Here is a 20,359-nt window from a genome sequence, read left to right as displayed (position 1 = left end):
TCAACTCCCACACGCTTGAAAAAATCTTCCATCTTCTTTTAATTAAGAGTCCATCTTCTTCCATGCTCCATCCATCTAAAGCCCATTTTTGCATCACCTCCACTAGATATTAAGCCCAAGATCATTGTGGTCCTCCAAGTCCAACCGCTTTCCATAAGTCTCGAACATTCCCGCTCCGCTAGACTCCAAAAACCTGCAATTATGCTCACGAAATTTGAAAGTACCCGAAAGTGGTCATAAAATAACAAAAATGAAAATATACATGGAAATTAACTAAAATGTGAATGAAATATGCTAAAATAAACTATAAAAAGAAGTAAATAAAATGAAACTATCACATCGCACCCCCCTTTTTACTTACAAATAATCTTTTTTTTTAATTTTCAATTTCTTTTGTGCCCACATCCCTCAAACCAAGGCTCTGATACCAACTTGTAACAATCCAAAACCATGATAAAAAAATTTCATTTTTAAACAAGAGTTACAGTCATCAAATTTTTCCAAAACCATCACAAAGTAACAATGTCAAGTTATCATAGTAACAATATCAAAAAGTGAGAAAAACAGTGAGGGGAGAATGTTGTGTCATCATGTCGGGCCCTTGCCCTTAGTACCGAAAGTACCTGATACCATAAATAATAACTGTAAGAAAAATCTTAGTGAGTTTCCCCAAAACATCACATACCATACATAAATAAGTTAGTGTTATGGGCCAAATCATAGTGTTACAAGTAATTCCTATCGAGGTGTAACAACCCGGAGTTCAGGTACTTCTAAATTCATCCCTATAATTCTATTTTATGTCAAACTGGTCCCTAATTCCAAGAATTATGCTTTGAAGCCCTAGTGGCCATTTCGTAATTTGGGCAGGAGAAGTACGCCAAGCGTACATGTGTGTACGTTGAGCGTACAAGGGGGGCCCTAGTATGCTAGTACACTTATGTACGCGGGACGTACTAAAGTCAGGAGGAAACCCTAATTTTTAGGGTTTGAGGGGTATTTAAGCACCATTATGGCTCATTTCTCCCCACCTTTTCAGCCTCCACCTCCTTTGAGACATTTTTGCAAACCCTAACCTTTGAGTGTGTGTTTTGGAGCTCAAGTGTGTGTTCTTGGTGTATTGAAGGAAGAAGAAGATTCTTGGAGAAACCTTGGAGTGGGAGCAACCTGTGGATCTGGGATTCTTACCTTCTTAAGAAGCTCCAAAAGGTATAAAGCTTTAATCTTGAATTGTATTTATTTAAGATCTTTCCATGAGGACTTCATGTGTTTTTAGTCCCTTTTCTTGGCCTTAATGAGTATGAGCTACTCTAAGACCAAAGGATATGACCTTTCTATTCTTGCCATGAGGACTTCTGAAGAAATGAGGTGCATTAAGTCATAAAAATGCTATATTGGCTCATTTGGTGCATGCATGAAAGTTATAGAGGTCTTAAGTGGTTAAGACAAACTAGGATCTTGGTTTTGGGACTTAATAAGGCATGCAAAACCATAAAGTTGGAAAATTTATGGTTTGGAACACCTTTTTAGACTTGGATATTTAATTGGACGTTTGGGCTTGTTGGATTAAGCAATTAATTGGGGATTTTGGGTGGTGCGAGGGTACGCCCCGCGTAGGAGGAAGTACGCCCTGCGTACTCGGTTAACCACCCCGATGGTGGTCAATGTGAGGCTTGGAGTACACTAAGCGTATATCCGAAGTACGCCCCGCGTACTCGCATTGGGTCAGCTCGGTGGGTTGACACGGTTGAGTTGACTCGGCTAGGTTGACTCAGTTGACTTAGTGGGTTTAACCAGTTGACTTTGACCAAGTTTGACCAAGTTGGACCTTGGGGGTATTTTGGATATTTTGGGATTTTGATGGAATTGGTCATTTAGTGGAAATAGGTATCAGTTTGAGAGTTGAGATTCGGAGTCAAGCCTTATCATTTCGGTTCAGTTTGCGAGGTGAGTTTTCCTCACTGTACTTATGGGTCGAAGGCACCAAGACCGGCCCTTTGGATTGTTATCCTGGTTTATTGTATGATTGTGTACTGTAGCGAGATCTGTATCCCGGTAGATAGGATGATACTATGCTTAGTGATCTGTAAGATCTGTCTGTTTGTTATTGGCCGGTTATTTGTATGCTTGTCTGTTATATATGTGTGTCGACACGGTGTATGTGTGCTTGGGTTGAGGCGGTCCTTCTGAAGGCCAACAGACCCAGGGCGTCCCGGATAGACTAAAGGCCAGTGGGGCGTACCAGTCAGGCCGAAGGCCCGGAGAACGGTCCAGATAGGCCGAAGGCCCCGTGTGGCGTACCAGTCATGTTGTAGGTTCCGTGAGCGTACCAGGTAGACTGTAGGCCGGTGGGGCGTTCTGGTCAGACTGAAGGCTCTGTATGCATGTTGTTTGTTGTTATTGTTATGATTATGTGATGTGTTGGTATTTTGGGGGAACTCACTAAGCTTTGGGCTCACAGTTTTGGGTTATGTTTCAGGTACCTCAGATGATCGCAGGAAGGCAAAGGTGTGATCGTGCACCTCTTCATGTTTTGTTTTATGATTTTGGGAAAACTCTGATATTAAACATGTTTTGAAAACTAATTTGTAAACAATGATGATTTTTGGATTGGTTTTAAAAGTTTAAATTTTTATGAATTTTATGGATGTTACACGAGGGCCAAATCTCGGTCTTCCATACAGGTGCCAGGGGCCAGATCCTGGTCTTTCATACAGATGCCAGGAGCCACATCCTGGTCTTTCATACAATTGTCAGGGGCCAAATCATGGTCTTTCATACACATACCACAGAGATAGCTAACACCTTATATCATAAATAATGGGTCGGCATTGGTGCCTTCGACCCATGGATACAGTGATAGAACTCACTTCAGTCCGCTGATAAATAACTAGATACTCGGCTACAGAACCGAAAGATCCCACACTAAACACAAACAAATAATCCTAATCAAAATTGGGTTATAAACCATAACCATGGGTCTAGAATCCCAAACCCAAACTCCTAGGATAAAAAGCCATTTTACCATTTCCATAATGGGCCTAACCAAACTTGGCCTAATAACACAATAATGACCGCAAGGACCATAAAGGCCCAACTCATACAACTTAAGGCCCATTAACAGAATCCTGAGGCCCACTCATACATTAAACAGACCAAGGCCTAAAACCTAACTACGGCCCAAAAGTCCAAAGACCAACCAAGGTCCAAAAGCCCACAAAGAGCCACTACGAGGCGTACACTTGGCGTATGCATTGTACGCTTGGCATACGCGACAGCTAGTACGCGCAGTGTACCACTTGGTACGCCCAGCGTACTGGGCTACTTGCCACCCTAAGCCATTTAATGCTTAATCCATTCAACCATAAGGTCCAACTTTCAGATCTCATCCATTTTAGGGTTCTAATACATAAAGTTGGCAACTTTAACCCTTAGCATGTCATAATGGAACCCAACATCCATTTTTTCCAACAATACTCATAATAAGAACTCAAACTCTTGCATGGGCCAATAACAACCATCAACATGGCATTTCTATGCATCAAGAACAACAAAGAGGTTGGGATCTAACATATCTAACTCCTGGAGTTGCTCAAACTCACAAGGAGAACCCATGGGACCAAATAAATCTCACAAAAAAGCCCTAATCTCTAACTATCAAAATGAATCATCAAGGTAAGAACTTTATACCTTCTCTAGCTCCTAAAGTTGATGAATACTCTGGATCTAAAAGCTCAACCTCAACAAATGCTTGGTCTCTAAGCTCCTTCTTCTTGAATACACAAAAAATGCCCCAAAATTACTTTCAAAGCTCAAGAACACTCAAAGGATGAATTAGGGTTTTAATGGGACGAAATGAACAATGGATGTTGATGAGGGTAGAGCTCCAAAGGCTATAATGATGTTTAAATAGGGTTCAAACCCTAAAAATTAGGGTTTGACCCAGGCAGCCGTACGCCTCGCGCACACCACGTACGCCCAATGTACATGGTTAAACCCCCCGCGACCAAAGCGATCTCATACGCTAAGCGTACCAAACATACGCCCAGCGTACTAGGGACTAATTTTGCCAAAATTCTCAAACTTAAGGGACCAAAGAAGTAGTACCTGGAATCGAGTGTTACACTAAGGACCAAAATTAAAACAAAAATTGAAAATAGTTATCTTTTAAAACAAAAACCAAAACTAAAGAGAATCACATACCACAATGACCAATTTTTATGATTATAAAAGGTTGATATTATAATTTGGCTCGATACTTGGTAGGGCCCTACATCTTTTAGGTTACGTTTTGATCGTCTTTTTTCTCTCTCTTCGTTGAAGGATGGTTCCGTTTTTTAATTCAGGGCCTAAAATGAGTGGTCTTTTTCTTGGCGGCGTCCTATATGTGTGGAGGTGTTGAGGCAACTCAATTCTCGACCCCTTTAGAGGTGTTAGATTCGATTATTCTTCATTCTAGACCTGACACGTGGAGGTGGGAGCTTAATTCGACGAGAGTTTTTTTCGGTTCAGTCGGTTCATTGTCATATTGATGACTTTCGTCTTTCGGTTGGTAACTTTATAACTAGGTGGAATAGGTTCATTACTATTAAGGTTGATGTTTTTATGTGGCGGGTCTTGCTTGATCAGATTCCTACGAGGTCGAATGTTGACTTGAGAGGTATTGGTTTGGATATGGTTCTTTATCCGGTTTGTGGTTTAGAAACGGAAGACAATTCTCATTTGTTTTTCAAATGTTAAGTAGCAATTGATGTGTGGAAGAGAGTTGCCTTATGGGTCGATATACTTGCCTTCTTTTGATTCAGTGATGGATTTGTTTCATTGGGTTTATGACAAATCTTCGAGGCGTTCGGAGAGGATTAAGCTCGATTCGATTTTTTCTACCTTAATTTGGGTGCATTGGTCGTATCAAAATATCATGATTTTTCGCAACAACAAGTATCAGAAGCAATTTTTATTTGATAATATTGTTGCGGTTTCTTTCAGTTGAAACACTAAAGCATTGAAATATGTGGGTTCAACATCCAATTCAACCTTGTAATTGTTTTTGCTACTTTTTAGCCAGCTTCTTAATATATAGTGCCGTTCAAAAAAAAGGTTGATATTAAATAAACTCCTCCCTCATGCTCATGCACATGGTGTGGAATTGACACCCCTTTACATGTATACCTTCACCGGGGTCCATTTTGCACCATCATATGTTTATGGCAAGTAATAATATAATAATTTAAAGATGCAAGTATACGTTAAATACATTTTGCAATCGTTTAATCTATTTGGTATGTTTCCCACTTTCCCTACGATTGTATTTTATACTTTACCTATTGCACTTCTTCAAAATAAGATATAGCTAACTTTAATTAAAGTTTCAAAAAGCATTCCATCCACTATCATTGTTATGAGTTCTACAAATCATTGCGTCCAGATTCATATTGAGGCTTCTTGATCTAAATGAATAATAACATTAGCATTTGTGCACATGTTTTCTTTTCAACGTTTTAAAATTTTATAAGTAGCAAAAACAATTATTTGAATCTCAAGGGCAGGCCTCTTTTAATTAATTTACATTAAAACTTTAGCGTGCAAATGTATTTCTTGAGGAACAACATGATGAGGGAATTCTACATATATAGAACAGAGAATAATGAGATTAGAAAAGGATTTTGACGAATTCAAAGATCTAAGTATGTAGATTCATGTTACAAGGATTAATTAGAAAATGCAACTCACAAAAACAAAATATACAAAAATTAGCAAATTTTTATGTGGAAATCATAAAAAGTAAAATCTTGAAAAACCTGATACGCTAGAAACCATTATATATTGTTTTTATGTTATTTTGGTTACACAAATGTTTAACCAAAATAACTCAAGAGACCGGTTTCATAGCATGCGTGCACTTAAAAAAATTACATAACACTACTGATTTGAATTATAAAACTACATAACATTATTGATGGACTAATATCATAAAAGTCCTAAGTTTTTAACGTGTAATTGAAAAAAAAAACCATAATATTTTATTATTATTATTGTTATGACCACAATTTTCTCACAGAATTATATTTTTTGCAAAATCAGTCTTAAAATTGTTTAAAGTTCGATTTTGGTCCCTATAGTTTCCAAAAAATTACACCACATGGTTTTTTAATTTTATTTTTCGTTTTTTATATACTTTATTTATTTTTATTTTTTTAATTTATTTTCATTATATATATATATATATATATATATATATATATATATACTTTATTTATTTTCGGTTGTTATTTACTCTAATATATTCATATATTTTACACTTTTTGTATTTTTTTCATATTTTTTCGTATTATATTTTAATTTTTTCCTAATTTTAATTTTTAATTTTTTCGTATTTTAAACTTTTTCTTGACTTTTTAAAATATATATATATATATATATATATATATATATATATATATATATATATATATATATATATATATATATATACTTTATTTATTTTCGGTTGTTATTTACTCTAATATATTCATATATTTTACACTTTTTGTATTTTTTTCATATTTTTTCGTATTAGATTTTAATTTTTTCCTAATTTTAATTTTTAATTTTTTCGTATTTTAAACTTTTTCTTGACTTTTTAAAATATATATATATATATATATATATATATATATATATATATATATATATATATATATATAATGTATTGATATATTAGAGTATATTACAATAATGGTAATTTATAGTTTTTGTAATTTTTTTTTATTTTTATTCCAATAAATAAAAAAGTTATATTTATATTTATAATTTTGGTCCGACTTATTTCCTTTTTATTTTTTTGTTCTTTAGTACTATTATATTTATCTTACGAAAAAATAAAAAAATAAAAAAATAAAAACTTGTTTATTGAGTATTAATGTATCAATATGGAATATAACTTTCAAATTTAATCATATTTCTATATATGATATCAATAGTTTAAATTTAAGATAATATTTTTCAATTTGGTAATAAACTAAAAGAAAGAACAAAAGAAAATAATAATGTTCGGTTTCTATAAAAAAAAACTTGTTATAATATTTTAAATTGAATTCAAGTTCATTTACTTGAATCAAAATAAATACATTAGAAAAACCATAATTAATTAAAATTAAAAAAAAAAAACAAACAAAACAAAACAAAAGATAAAAAAAGGTAAAAAAAAATCAAATTGTTGAAAAATAAAGTTAAAAAACAAAAATAAATAAAGTGTATATATAAAATAACAAAAATAAAAGAAATATATATATATATATATATATATATATATATATATATATATAAAAAACAAAAATAAATGAAGTATATAAAAAACAAAAAATAAGATTGAAAAACATGTAATTTTTTACCAACTATAGAGACCAAAATTGAACTTTAAACCCAATTTTAAGACTAATTTTGCAAAAAAAATAATAGATTTAACCATGAAACTCGTTAAATATACTAGAATAATAATTTTATGAGAAAATTATGATCATAACAATAAAACAAATATTATAGTTTTTTCTAATTACACATTAAAAATTTAGGACTTTTATGATATTAGTCCTATTATTAATTTTAATTATAAAGCTTATATGAAAAAGCAATTACAATTTCTAAAAATCAGTGACAATCAGTTTTTGGCCAAATGATAACGATGTTCTGAAATAGCAATTAATATTTCTTAAAATTATTAATTTCATGTTGTCTTTTTAATTCAACGTAGACCGTTTGATTTATTTATTTTTTCTTTTTTGTATGTCCGATTCACGAATTAAGAAGCAATTATTAATTAATATTACAAAATGATGGAAACAAGCACAAAAGTATATATTAGATTTTTGTGAACATAAAAAAAAAAAAAAATAGAAACCACACCATCTAAATCATCTAAATGGCCCAAATTAACCCGCCCTAGGGCCTATAGGTTACATGAGAGAACAAGAGCAATATTTTATATTTTAGATTTTAGATTTAGATGTCATGTCTAACCCGTGATAATCCTATAGGTTTTTATGTGGTGTCCCCGAAAAATATATGCAACATGAGTAAATAGAGAACAACATATATATGCAAGTGAAGGGCCTTTTGATTTCACAACATATTTTGTGGTTGCTGCTATTTGTATATATGAATTAATTTTGTCAACTCTCTTTTTCTTTTGGGGATATTCTGAATTGGATCCCCTAGAAAATGAAAAAATATTTACATTTTTTCATAGAACAAGATGTAAGCCTCACATGCGAAAACTTCCTCCAAAGAAACCTCTCGGACATGAGCATCACTAGCGTGATACCAAACCCAATCATCTTTTAAACCTCCTCTCACATACGCCACATAATGCCCTCCCCTTGCTGACCCTGAATGCTCCACCACCCCTATCAACCCGTATCTCTCTCTTCCTTTATCTTTACAACACCTGTACCAATCATATCATACCAATCTGTTAATGTTACAAAAATGACCATTTTGCCCTCGTCTCTTCGTCTCCATTATATGACATTTGGTTGGACAATTAGGTATTAGATGAAGCTGATGATGCTGGTATGTTGTTCCAACTTGTTAATTTATCAACATATTGATTTCAACTAAGTATTGGAATTTTTGGGTTCACAAAGCAAGAAGAATAAAGATGAAGAAATGGGGGCGAAATGGTCATTTTTAAGAATTAACAGATGTGTTGTTACTTGTTAACTTATATGACATGGGGACTACAAGGTAAAAAGATTTCTTTTTGGTCAATTTCCAAAAAATCACCTAATTTGCAGAGATAATAGAATAAAACAGAGAACCATACCTTGGATCCATGTATGGCTCAAGATCAATGGTATCTTTGAAATCAACATGACCATTCAATTTACTTAAACGCCCCCGAGCATCTTGACTTAACCTCTTCAAATGAATGGTCAAGATTGGTGGGACCTTACTAATAAGAATCCTCTTAGATGCATCCCTTATCACCTTCACACTACTAGAATCCACCTCATCTTCAACCCCATTGGAATCATGTCCATTAGAATCTGTAACTGAACTTTGATGATGTGATGATTTTGAATTCCCACCATTTTCCACACTTCCCCTTTCTTCCATCTCAGATGCTACTCCATTCCCATTTCCATTTCCATTTCCAACCCCATTGGAAACAGAGTCTTCAACCCCAGAATCAGAAGAAATACTTGGGATTCCATTTCCATTCGGAAAAGAGTGTTCAATGCCAGAGTCAGATGGAATACCAATTCCGATTCCATTTGTTTTGTTCTTCAGCCTTGTCCTCTGTTCCAACAATGCTTTTGTACACTGCTCACACTGCCAAGCATGATCGGTTTTGGAAAGAATCTCAGAGGTTGTGAAATAAGCTAAACATTTATCCACCGACACCTGGCAATCACTATTATCCAACTCATCGGAATCAGAATCACTGTTGTTTTTAACAATCTCAACCTCAGGTTCATCAAATAATCCCCCAAATCCATCAAAATCCGTTGCTTCTTCTGCAATCTCATTCCCATTACTAGTTGACGTTAGTTCTTTATAAGGAAGCAATAGAATCTCCGATTCCTGAACTCTTGGTGCCTCGTCTAAGTCTTCCCAAATATGTTCGTTACCATCTCTGGAATCTTGGATTCCATTCCGGGACACCATATCATGATCATTAGATGAACACGGATCAAGATAGTCCAACCACGAATCGCTTGATACCTTAGTTGGCTCCAGATAATCCAACCATGACAAGATATCAGATGAATTAGAATTACCATTGCAATCATCCAACGGAATCCCTGATTCCGTGACTGTAATTCCAGAGATTTTTTCCATTATATCCTCTTGAGTAGCAGGTGGTGAGGGATCAGAAGCTTTATGAACTTTTGTTTCGATTTTTTCACGTTTTTTTGGAGGTGTGTTTGGTTTCTTGGACTTAGAAACTAAAGGCATCCTTTTAGATGGAGATTTTTTTGTAGGTAAGGGTAATGAAAGGTCTAAATAAGGTTCATATACATTTGAAGTATGCCCACATTCCAAACAACTAACACTGCTACAAATTTGTCCCCCAAAAAGGGCATCAACAAAAGTAGGATGCTCTTTTTGGACATTTTTATCGTTGCTACACTCCTCATTACACAATCCATCCAACAAAAACCGAAGCAACTCATGACTATCTTGCTGTTGATACCCTTTAAATTGAGAGGCCATGGTGCAAATCGAGTTGAAAAGAGGCCGAGGGTTGATTATGCTTTTGTCAATTGTTGAAGGGTTAGTTTTGACAAAAAGTTTCTTTAAAGAAACCGAAAGAGGCCCAACAGGTGTTTCCAGTTTCATGAAGTGGTCCCGTAGTTTATCCATTGCTAAAAGATTTTGCAATATTGAGTTGAAGAAACAAGTGTTGCCTAAGTTATTCAAACCCTTTACCATATAGAATCCACCGCTGTTTTCTGGAATAATTTCAGTATTTACGGATTTGACCTCGGTTATTACACTTCCATTTCCAAACCAAACATCCTCAACATCTAGAGTGTTTTTTTCCGATGATGGGCGAGTTTTTAGTACTTTCACAACACTAGAAAAAACATCTTTTTCTTCTCCGTTTTCTTCTGAAACTTGAACAGGAATAAGGGTATTACAAGGGAAACAGAAACGAAGATTAGGGTTTGCAAATTGGATAGCTAAGGGGTGATGATTTTGTTTGGAATGTCTGGTTGCATGTGTATGAGGTATTGTAGGAAACCCAATACCCCCACATGTAAATTGTCCACATTCTAAACATACCCAAATGGATTTGGAGTCAGATGTTGAACCACTTCCCTTTTTCTTGTTATGTTTGCCTCTTGGTTTACTTGCCCTTCTATCAAGTACCCCTTCCCTACAATCATCACATTTAGGAGACTCGAGAGATGTTATCTTTAAAGAAACTTTGTCCAAATTTATGCCTTTTTCAATATGTGGACATAGTCTTGTTTCTTTTTCAATTGTACCTCCATCAACTATCATTGTTGGAATTTTTTCTGAAATGTTGTTTCGAGAAGAGGTTGGAAAGTGTTTCTCCTTTTGAGCATTTCGGTTTGTTTTCTTCTTAAGTTTTTTCCCCATTTGTCCCTAAAAGGCATGATTTGGTAATCGGTAAGAAGGGTGACAACTGTTGTAAAAATAATTGAAGTAAACAAACAAGAACAAGATCATAATGATTGCCCAAGATACTACTAACAACAACTATTGTTGCGTGTTTGTCAAGTTGCAACAGTATTGTTGGCTTGTTCATATAAGAGCATAAATCATAATGCTTCAATTTTATTTGTATTAACTTCTTTATGTAGATGGTTGTCTATGTAAGGATTAGATGACAGAAGTTAGCATAAATTTTTCACAAAGTTGGTGTCATATTGCAAGTCTCCAATAAACTGTGCTTGCATAGAGAAAAGATCCCCACCTCCATGAACAAAATTAAAAGAGATTATGCCTTGTAAATCATATGAATGTTAGCTGAAAACTATCAGACACGAATTCTTGGTTTTATAATGTCAAACTGTGAGGAAAAGCATCGAAACAATTAAACAGGTTGTATTTATTTGAACAAGTGGCGCCGAGGATTTCCAATCTGTAGAGTGCAGCCATGACAATTTCTTATGGCTATCAAATTACCAGTAAAATTTCGAACTAGTATTCTCAATCATAAATACATTAATAGAAAGACAACATGCATGCCAAATCCGATGTTCGTATCTGCTATCTGCTTTCAAATCTAGGCACTAGGTAAGTAATCAACAATTAACACCAACAGAAACAAAAAGAAATGAAATGAACAATCAAGAATCACTCACCAATTCAAGTTTCAAATTACAAAGTTTAAAGTAATCAGGAAAGTTTCGATGACTAGATTTACAAAAACAACTATAAAAACTTACTTGGTCGCCGCCGGAGAAGGAGGTCGACTTCACGGGAAAATAGGGATGAGATACCGGCGATCAGATGCCAGGATGAGGAGATTCCGGCAAGCAGCTAGTGGGAGCGTCTCGATCTAAGGCTCGGTCCAAGTCCTCGATTCTGGACTGTGGCCGAGCTCGAGCAGACAAGGGGGTGGGGGTGGAAGAGAGGGTTTCTTTGAGGCGGTGACTGATATTTCTCTTGCCATCATGTATTATTACTCAAGTTTCTAAAACTCACAATCCCAACACTAAAAAATGATAAATTATTATTTCTAAAAATAATCATTATGTTATTTTCGTCACTATTAATATCATTATATATTTTTTTAATTTCGTTTACAACTAGATAACTCACTAAACCCAATTGTTTAACGTACTTATTATTAACAAGTTTTATATTATTATTAATTTAAATTATAAATTTTAGAGGGATAGGTTTATAAGATAACAATGTATTGACATTGGTTTTAAATGATCTCTTATTTAAATTTTGTGCTCTACAAATGTTTAAGGCTTATGCTATAAGTACTTTTTTTTTTCTAATTCCATCCCTATACGATTTTTTGGAGTTTTTAACTTAAGTCTTGTATTTTTTAAAAATATTTACCAAACAATAGTGTTTTAAAAATTATTTACCATTTACGTGTGTAGTTTTTACAAAAAAGTAGAAACGTAATGATCCCCCGGGTTCTCTCACGCACACGATCTTCTCTACCACTATTCGTTTCCATCATGCGTCTTCTTCCTTCCTCCCTCCTCACTGGTTTTCCCTCCTTTTCCGGTTACACAAGTGGTTGTAGTTACTGTTCTTGATATGTATAATGTATCAATTACAATCTACCACATATGCAAGTAGCATAGAGCCTTACTTTCTTGTTATTCTGTTGGGTTTCAAAGGTTTGGGAATCGAAAGCTCTAAATTAGGAGTACCAGGAAGAAGTGGGTGAGGCTTTTGCGTGTAAAATGGTGCCTGTTTTGTTCCATTTGGTTAAGCAAACCTCACTTTGTGTTTCCTAAAATTGTCTCAATCAAGATTTCTTGAATTTGCAGAAGATAATTGCAACCAAAGACATTGGTTGAGTTCCAAACTTTTGTTTATTACAAAGGAAACTTTAACAGAATAGATACGGGGAAAATATTAAAATAGAGGGAGGCGTTTGGTGGCTTTGTCTTGGAGTTGTGACAATGATGTGATGGGTTCGGGAGAAGAGAAGGGTGCTGATGTCAATGGTCACTGATGTCCAAAATAACAAATGAAACAGCTACTATGATTTGGTGGCGGATTTGAGTTGTTGAATTGGAGCTGTTGGGGGTCAACCATTGTTGGAAGAATCAAGTGATCATAATTTGTATTAGGGAAATTATCGAGGCCGTGTGAGTATAGAATTCAAGAATTAATATTGTGTTTTCATAAATTTGCATATAGTTTCTTTTTTATTGGTTTTGTAGTCAGAGAGAAAACAATGACCGCAAAATATGAAAAAATGGTTTTTAGTTTTGACAGGAATAATGGCAGTGGTTGTCGTTATGTTAAAAAATAGGAAGAAAAGTAGGACGATATTTAATTTCTCATTTTTTAAAAGGAGAACGTAATCAATAGAGGGGTGATCTATTATGTTTTGGTAATTAAATTTTCAACTACTATGATTTTGTAATTATCTTTAAAAACTACTATATCTTGGAACAAAACTCTGATTTTTTGTTTTTTTTTTGTTTTTTTTCTTTTTTGTTTTTCCCCTATTTTGTTTTTTTTTGTTTTTAATTATTTTTTATTTTTTAATTCTAATCTTATTATTATTATTATTATTATTATTATTATAAATTTCGGTAATCATATAAAAGTCGAACAATATTTTAAAATTCGGATCACATCTTAAAATTTGGACGACATTATAAAATTTAAACGGCTATATAAAACGGAACAAAAACAAAGTTTGTCTTTATTTATCACAGATATTAATTGGTTCAGTATTACAATTGCGTGGTGCGTTATACGAATTGAAAGCATTTAGTCGAGCACTATACAATGTTTCCCATGCAGCCGAATGTTTTGATCTATATGTACGGAGAAGCCTGGACAAAACATCAGACTGCTCCTTGTAGATCAACCATTACATAATGGTTAGGGTGAACGTGGGAGATAACGACATATGCAGGATTTGCGGGCCATATCGATGTGGGAACCATGTTGAAGAACCTTGCTTGCTTAGATAAATAACGATAACACCATATCTGTTAGCAATGAGTATAGCAGGCATAACCAAGCAATACTCTAATACCGCAAAACTCAATCCATAATAATTCAACGAGTGACTTATGCAGTTTAAAAAATCAACATCACCATAAATCATAGCGTACTCTTAATAGTGTGATAATAAGTTGTTGTATAGATCGTACCTAATTTGAAGCCAATCATGTTCACTACGACCAAGAGCAACTGCTATAGACCGAAATCCACAATTTCCATCTCCTTCGATATTTGTAATGTTCCAGACGTATGGATGAAATTGATGTGGAATTTCATTCATAAGTGGGTTTGAAGTATAAAATGGTTGATCTTAGTTAAAGTATGAGTTGGACATTGAAGGTTCTCGAAACGAGTACGTGCTAAATGGTTGATCTTGGTTAAAGTATGAGTTAGGCATTGAAGGCTCTCGAAACGAATACGTGTTATGCCTCTCTGGTTCTTGATTTAAGTCAATGTCACTAGTGTCCATATTATATGTTCTATTCGTAGAAAAACTACGTCTACAAGTATTGGTAGGGGTGGGCGTTGGTATGGGTGGGGTGTTGTGGTCAACCTTTTTGGATTTTTGTTTGCTTAATCGTGGACGTCCACGAGTATATTTATGAACATCTGAATAGACAAATAAATTGTTAGCACATTATTATACAAATTAATATATTAAAGAAAATAGTACCTGGATCAACAACTTTAGTTGTTGATGGTGAAAATATGTCCCACAATTTTCTGGCATAATTATGTTTCTGTTCATTTGTCTGTTCATCGTAGCTTTCTTTTAACAATTCAACACCTTCTTCGGAACCAAAATTAGCATCATGAGTAATGTTGACAGTGATTAAATCAAGCTTACGCCAAAATTTATCAATAGACGATAATGGTATCGCTAGGTTCACACGTGAGTAAATTGCAATTTTGTGGGCACAAGGTAACCCACAGCTATGGCGCAATTGGCAACCTCAATCGTCCTCGGTTATTTGATGTGCGCCAGGCCGGTCCAACTCTTGTCTGATTTTTTCCAACGCATGGTGTGAAACATTTCCACACAAACCTTTAAAATGGAGTATGTTGTATCGACGCATCAACTTAGTTCGGTTTGTTTCTAATGTATATTTTATCGTTGTGTGTTGCGATGTCACTACCTTTTCTATTCGATTAAAAAATTTATCTAAGTTAGCATGTTGTGTCTGCTAGAATTTTTTCAACTTCGCGTGTTGACTCTCAACTCTACTTTAGTGTGGTTCTGAAAGTTTAAAACTTGATTAATCCAAGCGGATACAAATTTTTCTTTGTATTTATCCAACTAGACTCGATTGAGATAATCGACAAATTGTTTAGCACCTGGATGATATGTCAATTTTGATTCAGGTTTTGCATAATTTCTCAAATATGTTTCCACTGTTAATGAATTAATTAAAGTATCCAATCTCTTAAAAAGGAATTTCACTTAGCATCTGTCATGTAACGTCATCTGCAATTAGTAAATATACTATGAGATATGTGTCATCTACAAAGTATTTGAATGGCCGATGGGAATACTTTTTCACATGTATTCATCAATGCTATCTCTCTGTTAGTAACGATCACGCATGGGGTATCATATCTGTTGATTATGGCCTTAAGACAATTTAAAGTCCAAATGTAATTGGATGGACCAAAGGGCCTTTGGCCTAGCGATAAGGAGTGACCCTCTCAAATGAGAGGTCATGGGTTTAAGTCTCACTAGGAGACCTAGGTGGTGTTTAGGATTAGATTAGGAGTAGGATAGTTTACCGTTTCAAAAAAATGTAATTGGATTCTTTTTCTTTATCCATGAACCCAAAACCAATGGAAAATGTCGTGTTTGTTGAAGTAACACCAAAATCTCCAAAAAAGGCATGGTATACCTATTAATAAAAGAAAAATAATTAGTATAACAAAACATAAAAGGCATGTCATGCCTATTAATAAATACAAAACAATTAAAAATAAAATATTCATACTTGTTAATCTTGTAGGTGACATCCATCATCATAACATGTGGAAATGCAAGTCGTATCTCCAATGACGTTGGGTGAACAAAGAATAGATCTTCCAAGGCATCGGTTGTATCATTTGCACGATGGTTAAATATATATCCTTTTGAATGCAAAAATCCGAAGACAACTTGCATTTGACTTCGGCCTCCAAGCTCATCCATTCGAAATTTGTAACACTCATTATAAACTATTTTTATTGTAGAATATGTTGGGTTATGAGCAAAACAACAATCCTATGGTGCACATGCAAACCCTAAAGCTTTGGATCTAGGTTTTTCTAATTGTGCATGCAATAATCATCTAAAGCTTATAAACCCTAACTCTAGCATACAAAAACGAAATCAACATAAATAAACAAGTAAGAATGTTACCTTTCAATTGCAGCTTGAAGATCCTTGCATTTGAGAGCTCAGTATCACAAATGTAATACCTCTAATCGATCACAAACACCACAAGCAATTGGAGAATGTTAGAGAGAGGGGAGGAGGCTCAAAATCGGTCGGTGATCCTTCTAGGGTTTCAAGTGGCCGATTTTGGGATGCCAAGGGTGTCCTTATATAGCTGAAGAATTAGGGTTTCAGTCAAATGCCTAATCAGATTGCTTAAGCCCTAAGCAGCCCACATGAATCTTCCAGAATCCCTACCATGGACGAAATCCAGTGGGATTCCACAAGGATTTCGTCCACCCCTATCCTTAGGGTTCCTCAGCCCATATCGCAATTATCACATAATTACAGTATCAGTCCCCTTAATTCAATTAACCTCTTTTGACCACAAAACTAATTCTAAATTAATTATTGACCAATGTTAATTAAATAATATGATTTCTCTTTTAATATATTATTCATATAATATATTAATAAATCACTTTTCTCCTCTTTCTCCATTATTCTTCCAGTCAAGTTGCTTTGGTGAAGGCAACCCAAAAGGACCATGCTACTATCGGGTCAAGTACATACCAAATATAGTTATGGTCTTAGACACCTAATCCAACAGTCTCCCCCTTGGATAATTCTAATGACTATAAATGCAAGTACGACTTCAAAATCCGATAAGCAATCATAGCTCTCAAAAGCCGCTGTCGAACTCTAACACGTCCTTTGATAAGGGATCGTATAGTCCTCCGTTCACAAGATATCGTGTGGACGATCACATGGAACATAGTCATACTTATTGTCCAGCAGTTTGTTTCTCGATCTCTAATTTGTCTGACATAGAACTTAATTGAACACATCAATTTAGTATTGACCGGGCCCGGCACATAAGTCAAAACAAAATCATCGAGGGGCCCAAGATATCGCTTTTAACCTCGTAGGATAAAAGGAACAAATAAACTTCGACTTATATGCTTGTACTATTTACTCATCAAAATGTACACAATAATGTGTTTTATAACATCAAGTTACTGATGCGTTTACGCATTATCAATGCACAACCAACTCGTAAACAACAACTCATATATCTAGGTTTGAAGACTATATGATATTATCGTCTCACAATCACTCGTGATTAAATTCCATGAAGTGATTCATGTGAGCGCGGGTTTAATCCAATACTCAAATCATATTTCAGGAGCACTCATGAACGTTGCAGCAAACCTTTGCTATGTCTAAACGCTTAGACAATCTACAAGCCAATTCATGACAGTCATCTTTCATACTTACTTCCAATGTATGATCGACTGTGGATAGTTTAAATAATCTTATTATTTAGGAAGTGAAAACATGCAAAGTGAAACAATAGTAAATAATTAACACAAGACAGTAACTTTACTTATAAATAAAACTCCTTTATTTAATCATCAAATGTTAATTACAATTTATCTATTACAAGTTTCTAAATGCTATCTAATCACTAAAACTAATATCGTCCTTCAGCTCAATGCTCCTAGCGTGCTGCAAGTGCTTAACCCTACTCAGTCCCTTCGTAAGGGGATCTGTTGGGTTCTCTTCTGACGATACCTTCTTTACTACGATGAGTCCCTCTTCTACCCGATGTCTAATGAAATGATATTTTCTGTCGATATGCCTGGATCTGCCATGATCCATTGGTTCCTTGGTCAAGGCAACCGCTCCTTCGTTATCGCAAAAAATCTCCATAGGCTCCTTTATGGCCGGTACAACTCCAAGGTCTCCGATGAATTTCTTTAGCCATATTGCTGCTATGTACTCTGATTCGCACGTTGAATCGGCTACGGTCTCCTGCTTGGAACTTTTCCAAGTCACTGCTCCTCCATTCAAGGTAAACACCCAACCTGACTACGAACGTAAATTATCTCGGTCAATCTGAAAACTGGTGTCACTATACCCTCGCACTCTCAAGTCATTACTCCCGCCAAGAATAAGGAACCATTCCTTAGTCCTTCGTATGTACTTGAGAATGTTCCTCACTGCGGTCCAATGTGCTCTACCAGGGTTCCCTTGATATCTTCTGACCATGCTCAAAGCGAAGGCCACATCAGGGCGAGTACATGTCATAGCATACATGATTGAGCCAACTGCGAAAGCATAAGGTACTCGGCTCATCTCTGCTATCTCGGCTTCGGTACTCGGGTTTTGAGTCTTACTCAACTTGGTATTGCTTTGGATAGGTAACTCCCATTTCTTGGAATTCTCCATGCTAAAACGTTTTAACTCTTTATCTAAGTAAGTACTTTGACTAAGTCCTATTAGTCTTTTACTCCTATTTCTCAATATCCTTATCCCTAGAATATAAGCAGCTTCTCCGAGGTCCTTCATAGCGAAGCACTTCCCAAGCCAGGACTTAACCTCCTATAAGGTTGGGACGTCATTTCGTATGAGAAGTATGTCATCCACATACAAAATGAGAAAGCTAACTATACTCCCACTAACTTTGACATATACACAGGACTCATCATCGCTTCTCGAAAAACCAAACTCTTTGACTTTCTCATCGAAACAAAGATTCCATCTGCGAGATGCTTGTTTCAATCCATAAATGAATTTCTCAAGCTTACACACTCTATTAGGGTGCTCTGCATTGACAAAACCCTCTGACTGACTCATGTAAACATCTTCAGCCAACTTTCTATTAAGGAAAGCGGTTTTGACCTCCATTTGCCATATTTCATAGTCATGAAATGCAGCTATAGCTAGCATAACCCTTATATACTTAATCTTCGCTGCTGGTGAGAAGGTCTCATCAGAGTCAACTCTGGGAGTTTGAATGAATCCCTTCACAACCAATCGCGCCTTATATGTGTGTACTTTCCCATCCATGTTGGTCTTCTTCTTGAAGATCCATTTGCACCCGACCGTCTTACGACATGGCACATTGTCAACCAAGTTCCAAACTTGATTGTCATACATGGACTGAATCTCGTTTTCCATAGCCTCTTTCCATTTCGCAGACTCCGGGCATGCCATGGCTTCCTTGTAGTTGTTATGTTCATCCAAATTTATTAGTGTACTATCACTAATAAACGTATCACCCTCAGCAGTTATATGGAAACCATATAATACGGGTGGAACACTAACTCTACTGGAACGTCTAAGTGGTAAGGACTCGTCAATCGGTTCAACAGGAGTTTCATCCTCAGTTTAAGTGCCAGTGTTAGAGGTTCCTTCATCGTTTGATTCTTGAAGCTCTTCAAGATCAATTTGCCTCCCACTGTCCTCTTGGCATATGAGTTCTCGCTCTCGGAAAACCCCTCTCCTCGCAACGAAGACAACATTGTCACTCGTTCTATAGAAGAGATATCCAAAGGACTTCTGCGGATAGCCGATGAAAATACACCGCTCACTACGAGGTTCGAGCTTTTCGTGAGTCTCTCGTCTTACGAAAGCCTCGCAACCCAAACCTTGATATGTGTCGATGAGGGAACTTTAGCTGTCCACATCTCGTGAGGTGTTTTGGCAACCTTCTTAGTTAGGACTAGATTAAGGATATGGGCGGTAGTCTCTTAGGCATACCCCTAAAATGAGATAGGTAACGAAGCTCGACTCATCATGGAACGAACCATGTCCAACAAGGTTCGATTGCGCCTCTCAGCCACACCATTCAACTGCGGTGTCCTAGGTGGCATCAATTGTGAAACAATTCTGCATTCCTTGAGGTAGTCGTGGAATTCAATACTAAGGTACTCACCTCCTCGATCAGATCGAAGCATTTTAATTTTCCTGCCCAGCTGATTCTCCACTTCTTGCTTAAACTCTTTG

The 20,359-nt window shown here is 35.5% G+C and overlaps 1 protein-coding gene across 1 annotated transcript; it reads right to left on the bottom strand.

Annotated features, from left to right (window-relative positions):
- Window positions 1-8,072: 8,072 nt before the first annotated feature.
- On the bottom strand, window positions 8,073-12,139 carry LOC145119540 (ubiquitin carboxyl-terminal hydrolase 2-like). Its single transcript, XM_079055209.1, has 3 exons — window positions 11,901-12,139; window positions 8,801-11,094; window positions 8,073-8,422 (listed from the first exon to the last, which is right to left on the bottom strand). The coding sequence occupies exons 2-3, from the start codon at window positions 11,086-11,088 to the stop codon at window positions 8,209-8,211; spliced, it is 2,502 nt and encodes an 833-aa protein (XP_078911335.1). The 5' UTR covers window positions 11,089-11,094; window positions 11,901-12,139; the 3' UTR covers window positions 8,073-8,208.
- Window positions 12,140-20,359: the final 8,220 nt, after the last annotated feature.

This window comes from Lactuca virosa, chromosome 6 (genome assembly GCF_052849685.1).
Source record: "Lactuca virosa cultivar CGN04683 chromosome 6, Lactuca_virosa_CGN04683_v6, whole genome shotgun sequence".
Taxonomy (NCBI): Eukaryota; Viridiplantae; Streptophyta; class Magnoliopsida; order Asterales; family Asteraceae; genus Lactuca; species Lactuca virosa.
Note: the sequence above shows the minus strand (reverse complement) of the source record. Positions and strands in the feature narration are given on the sequence as shown.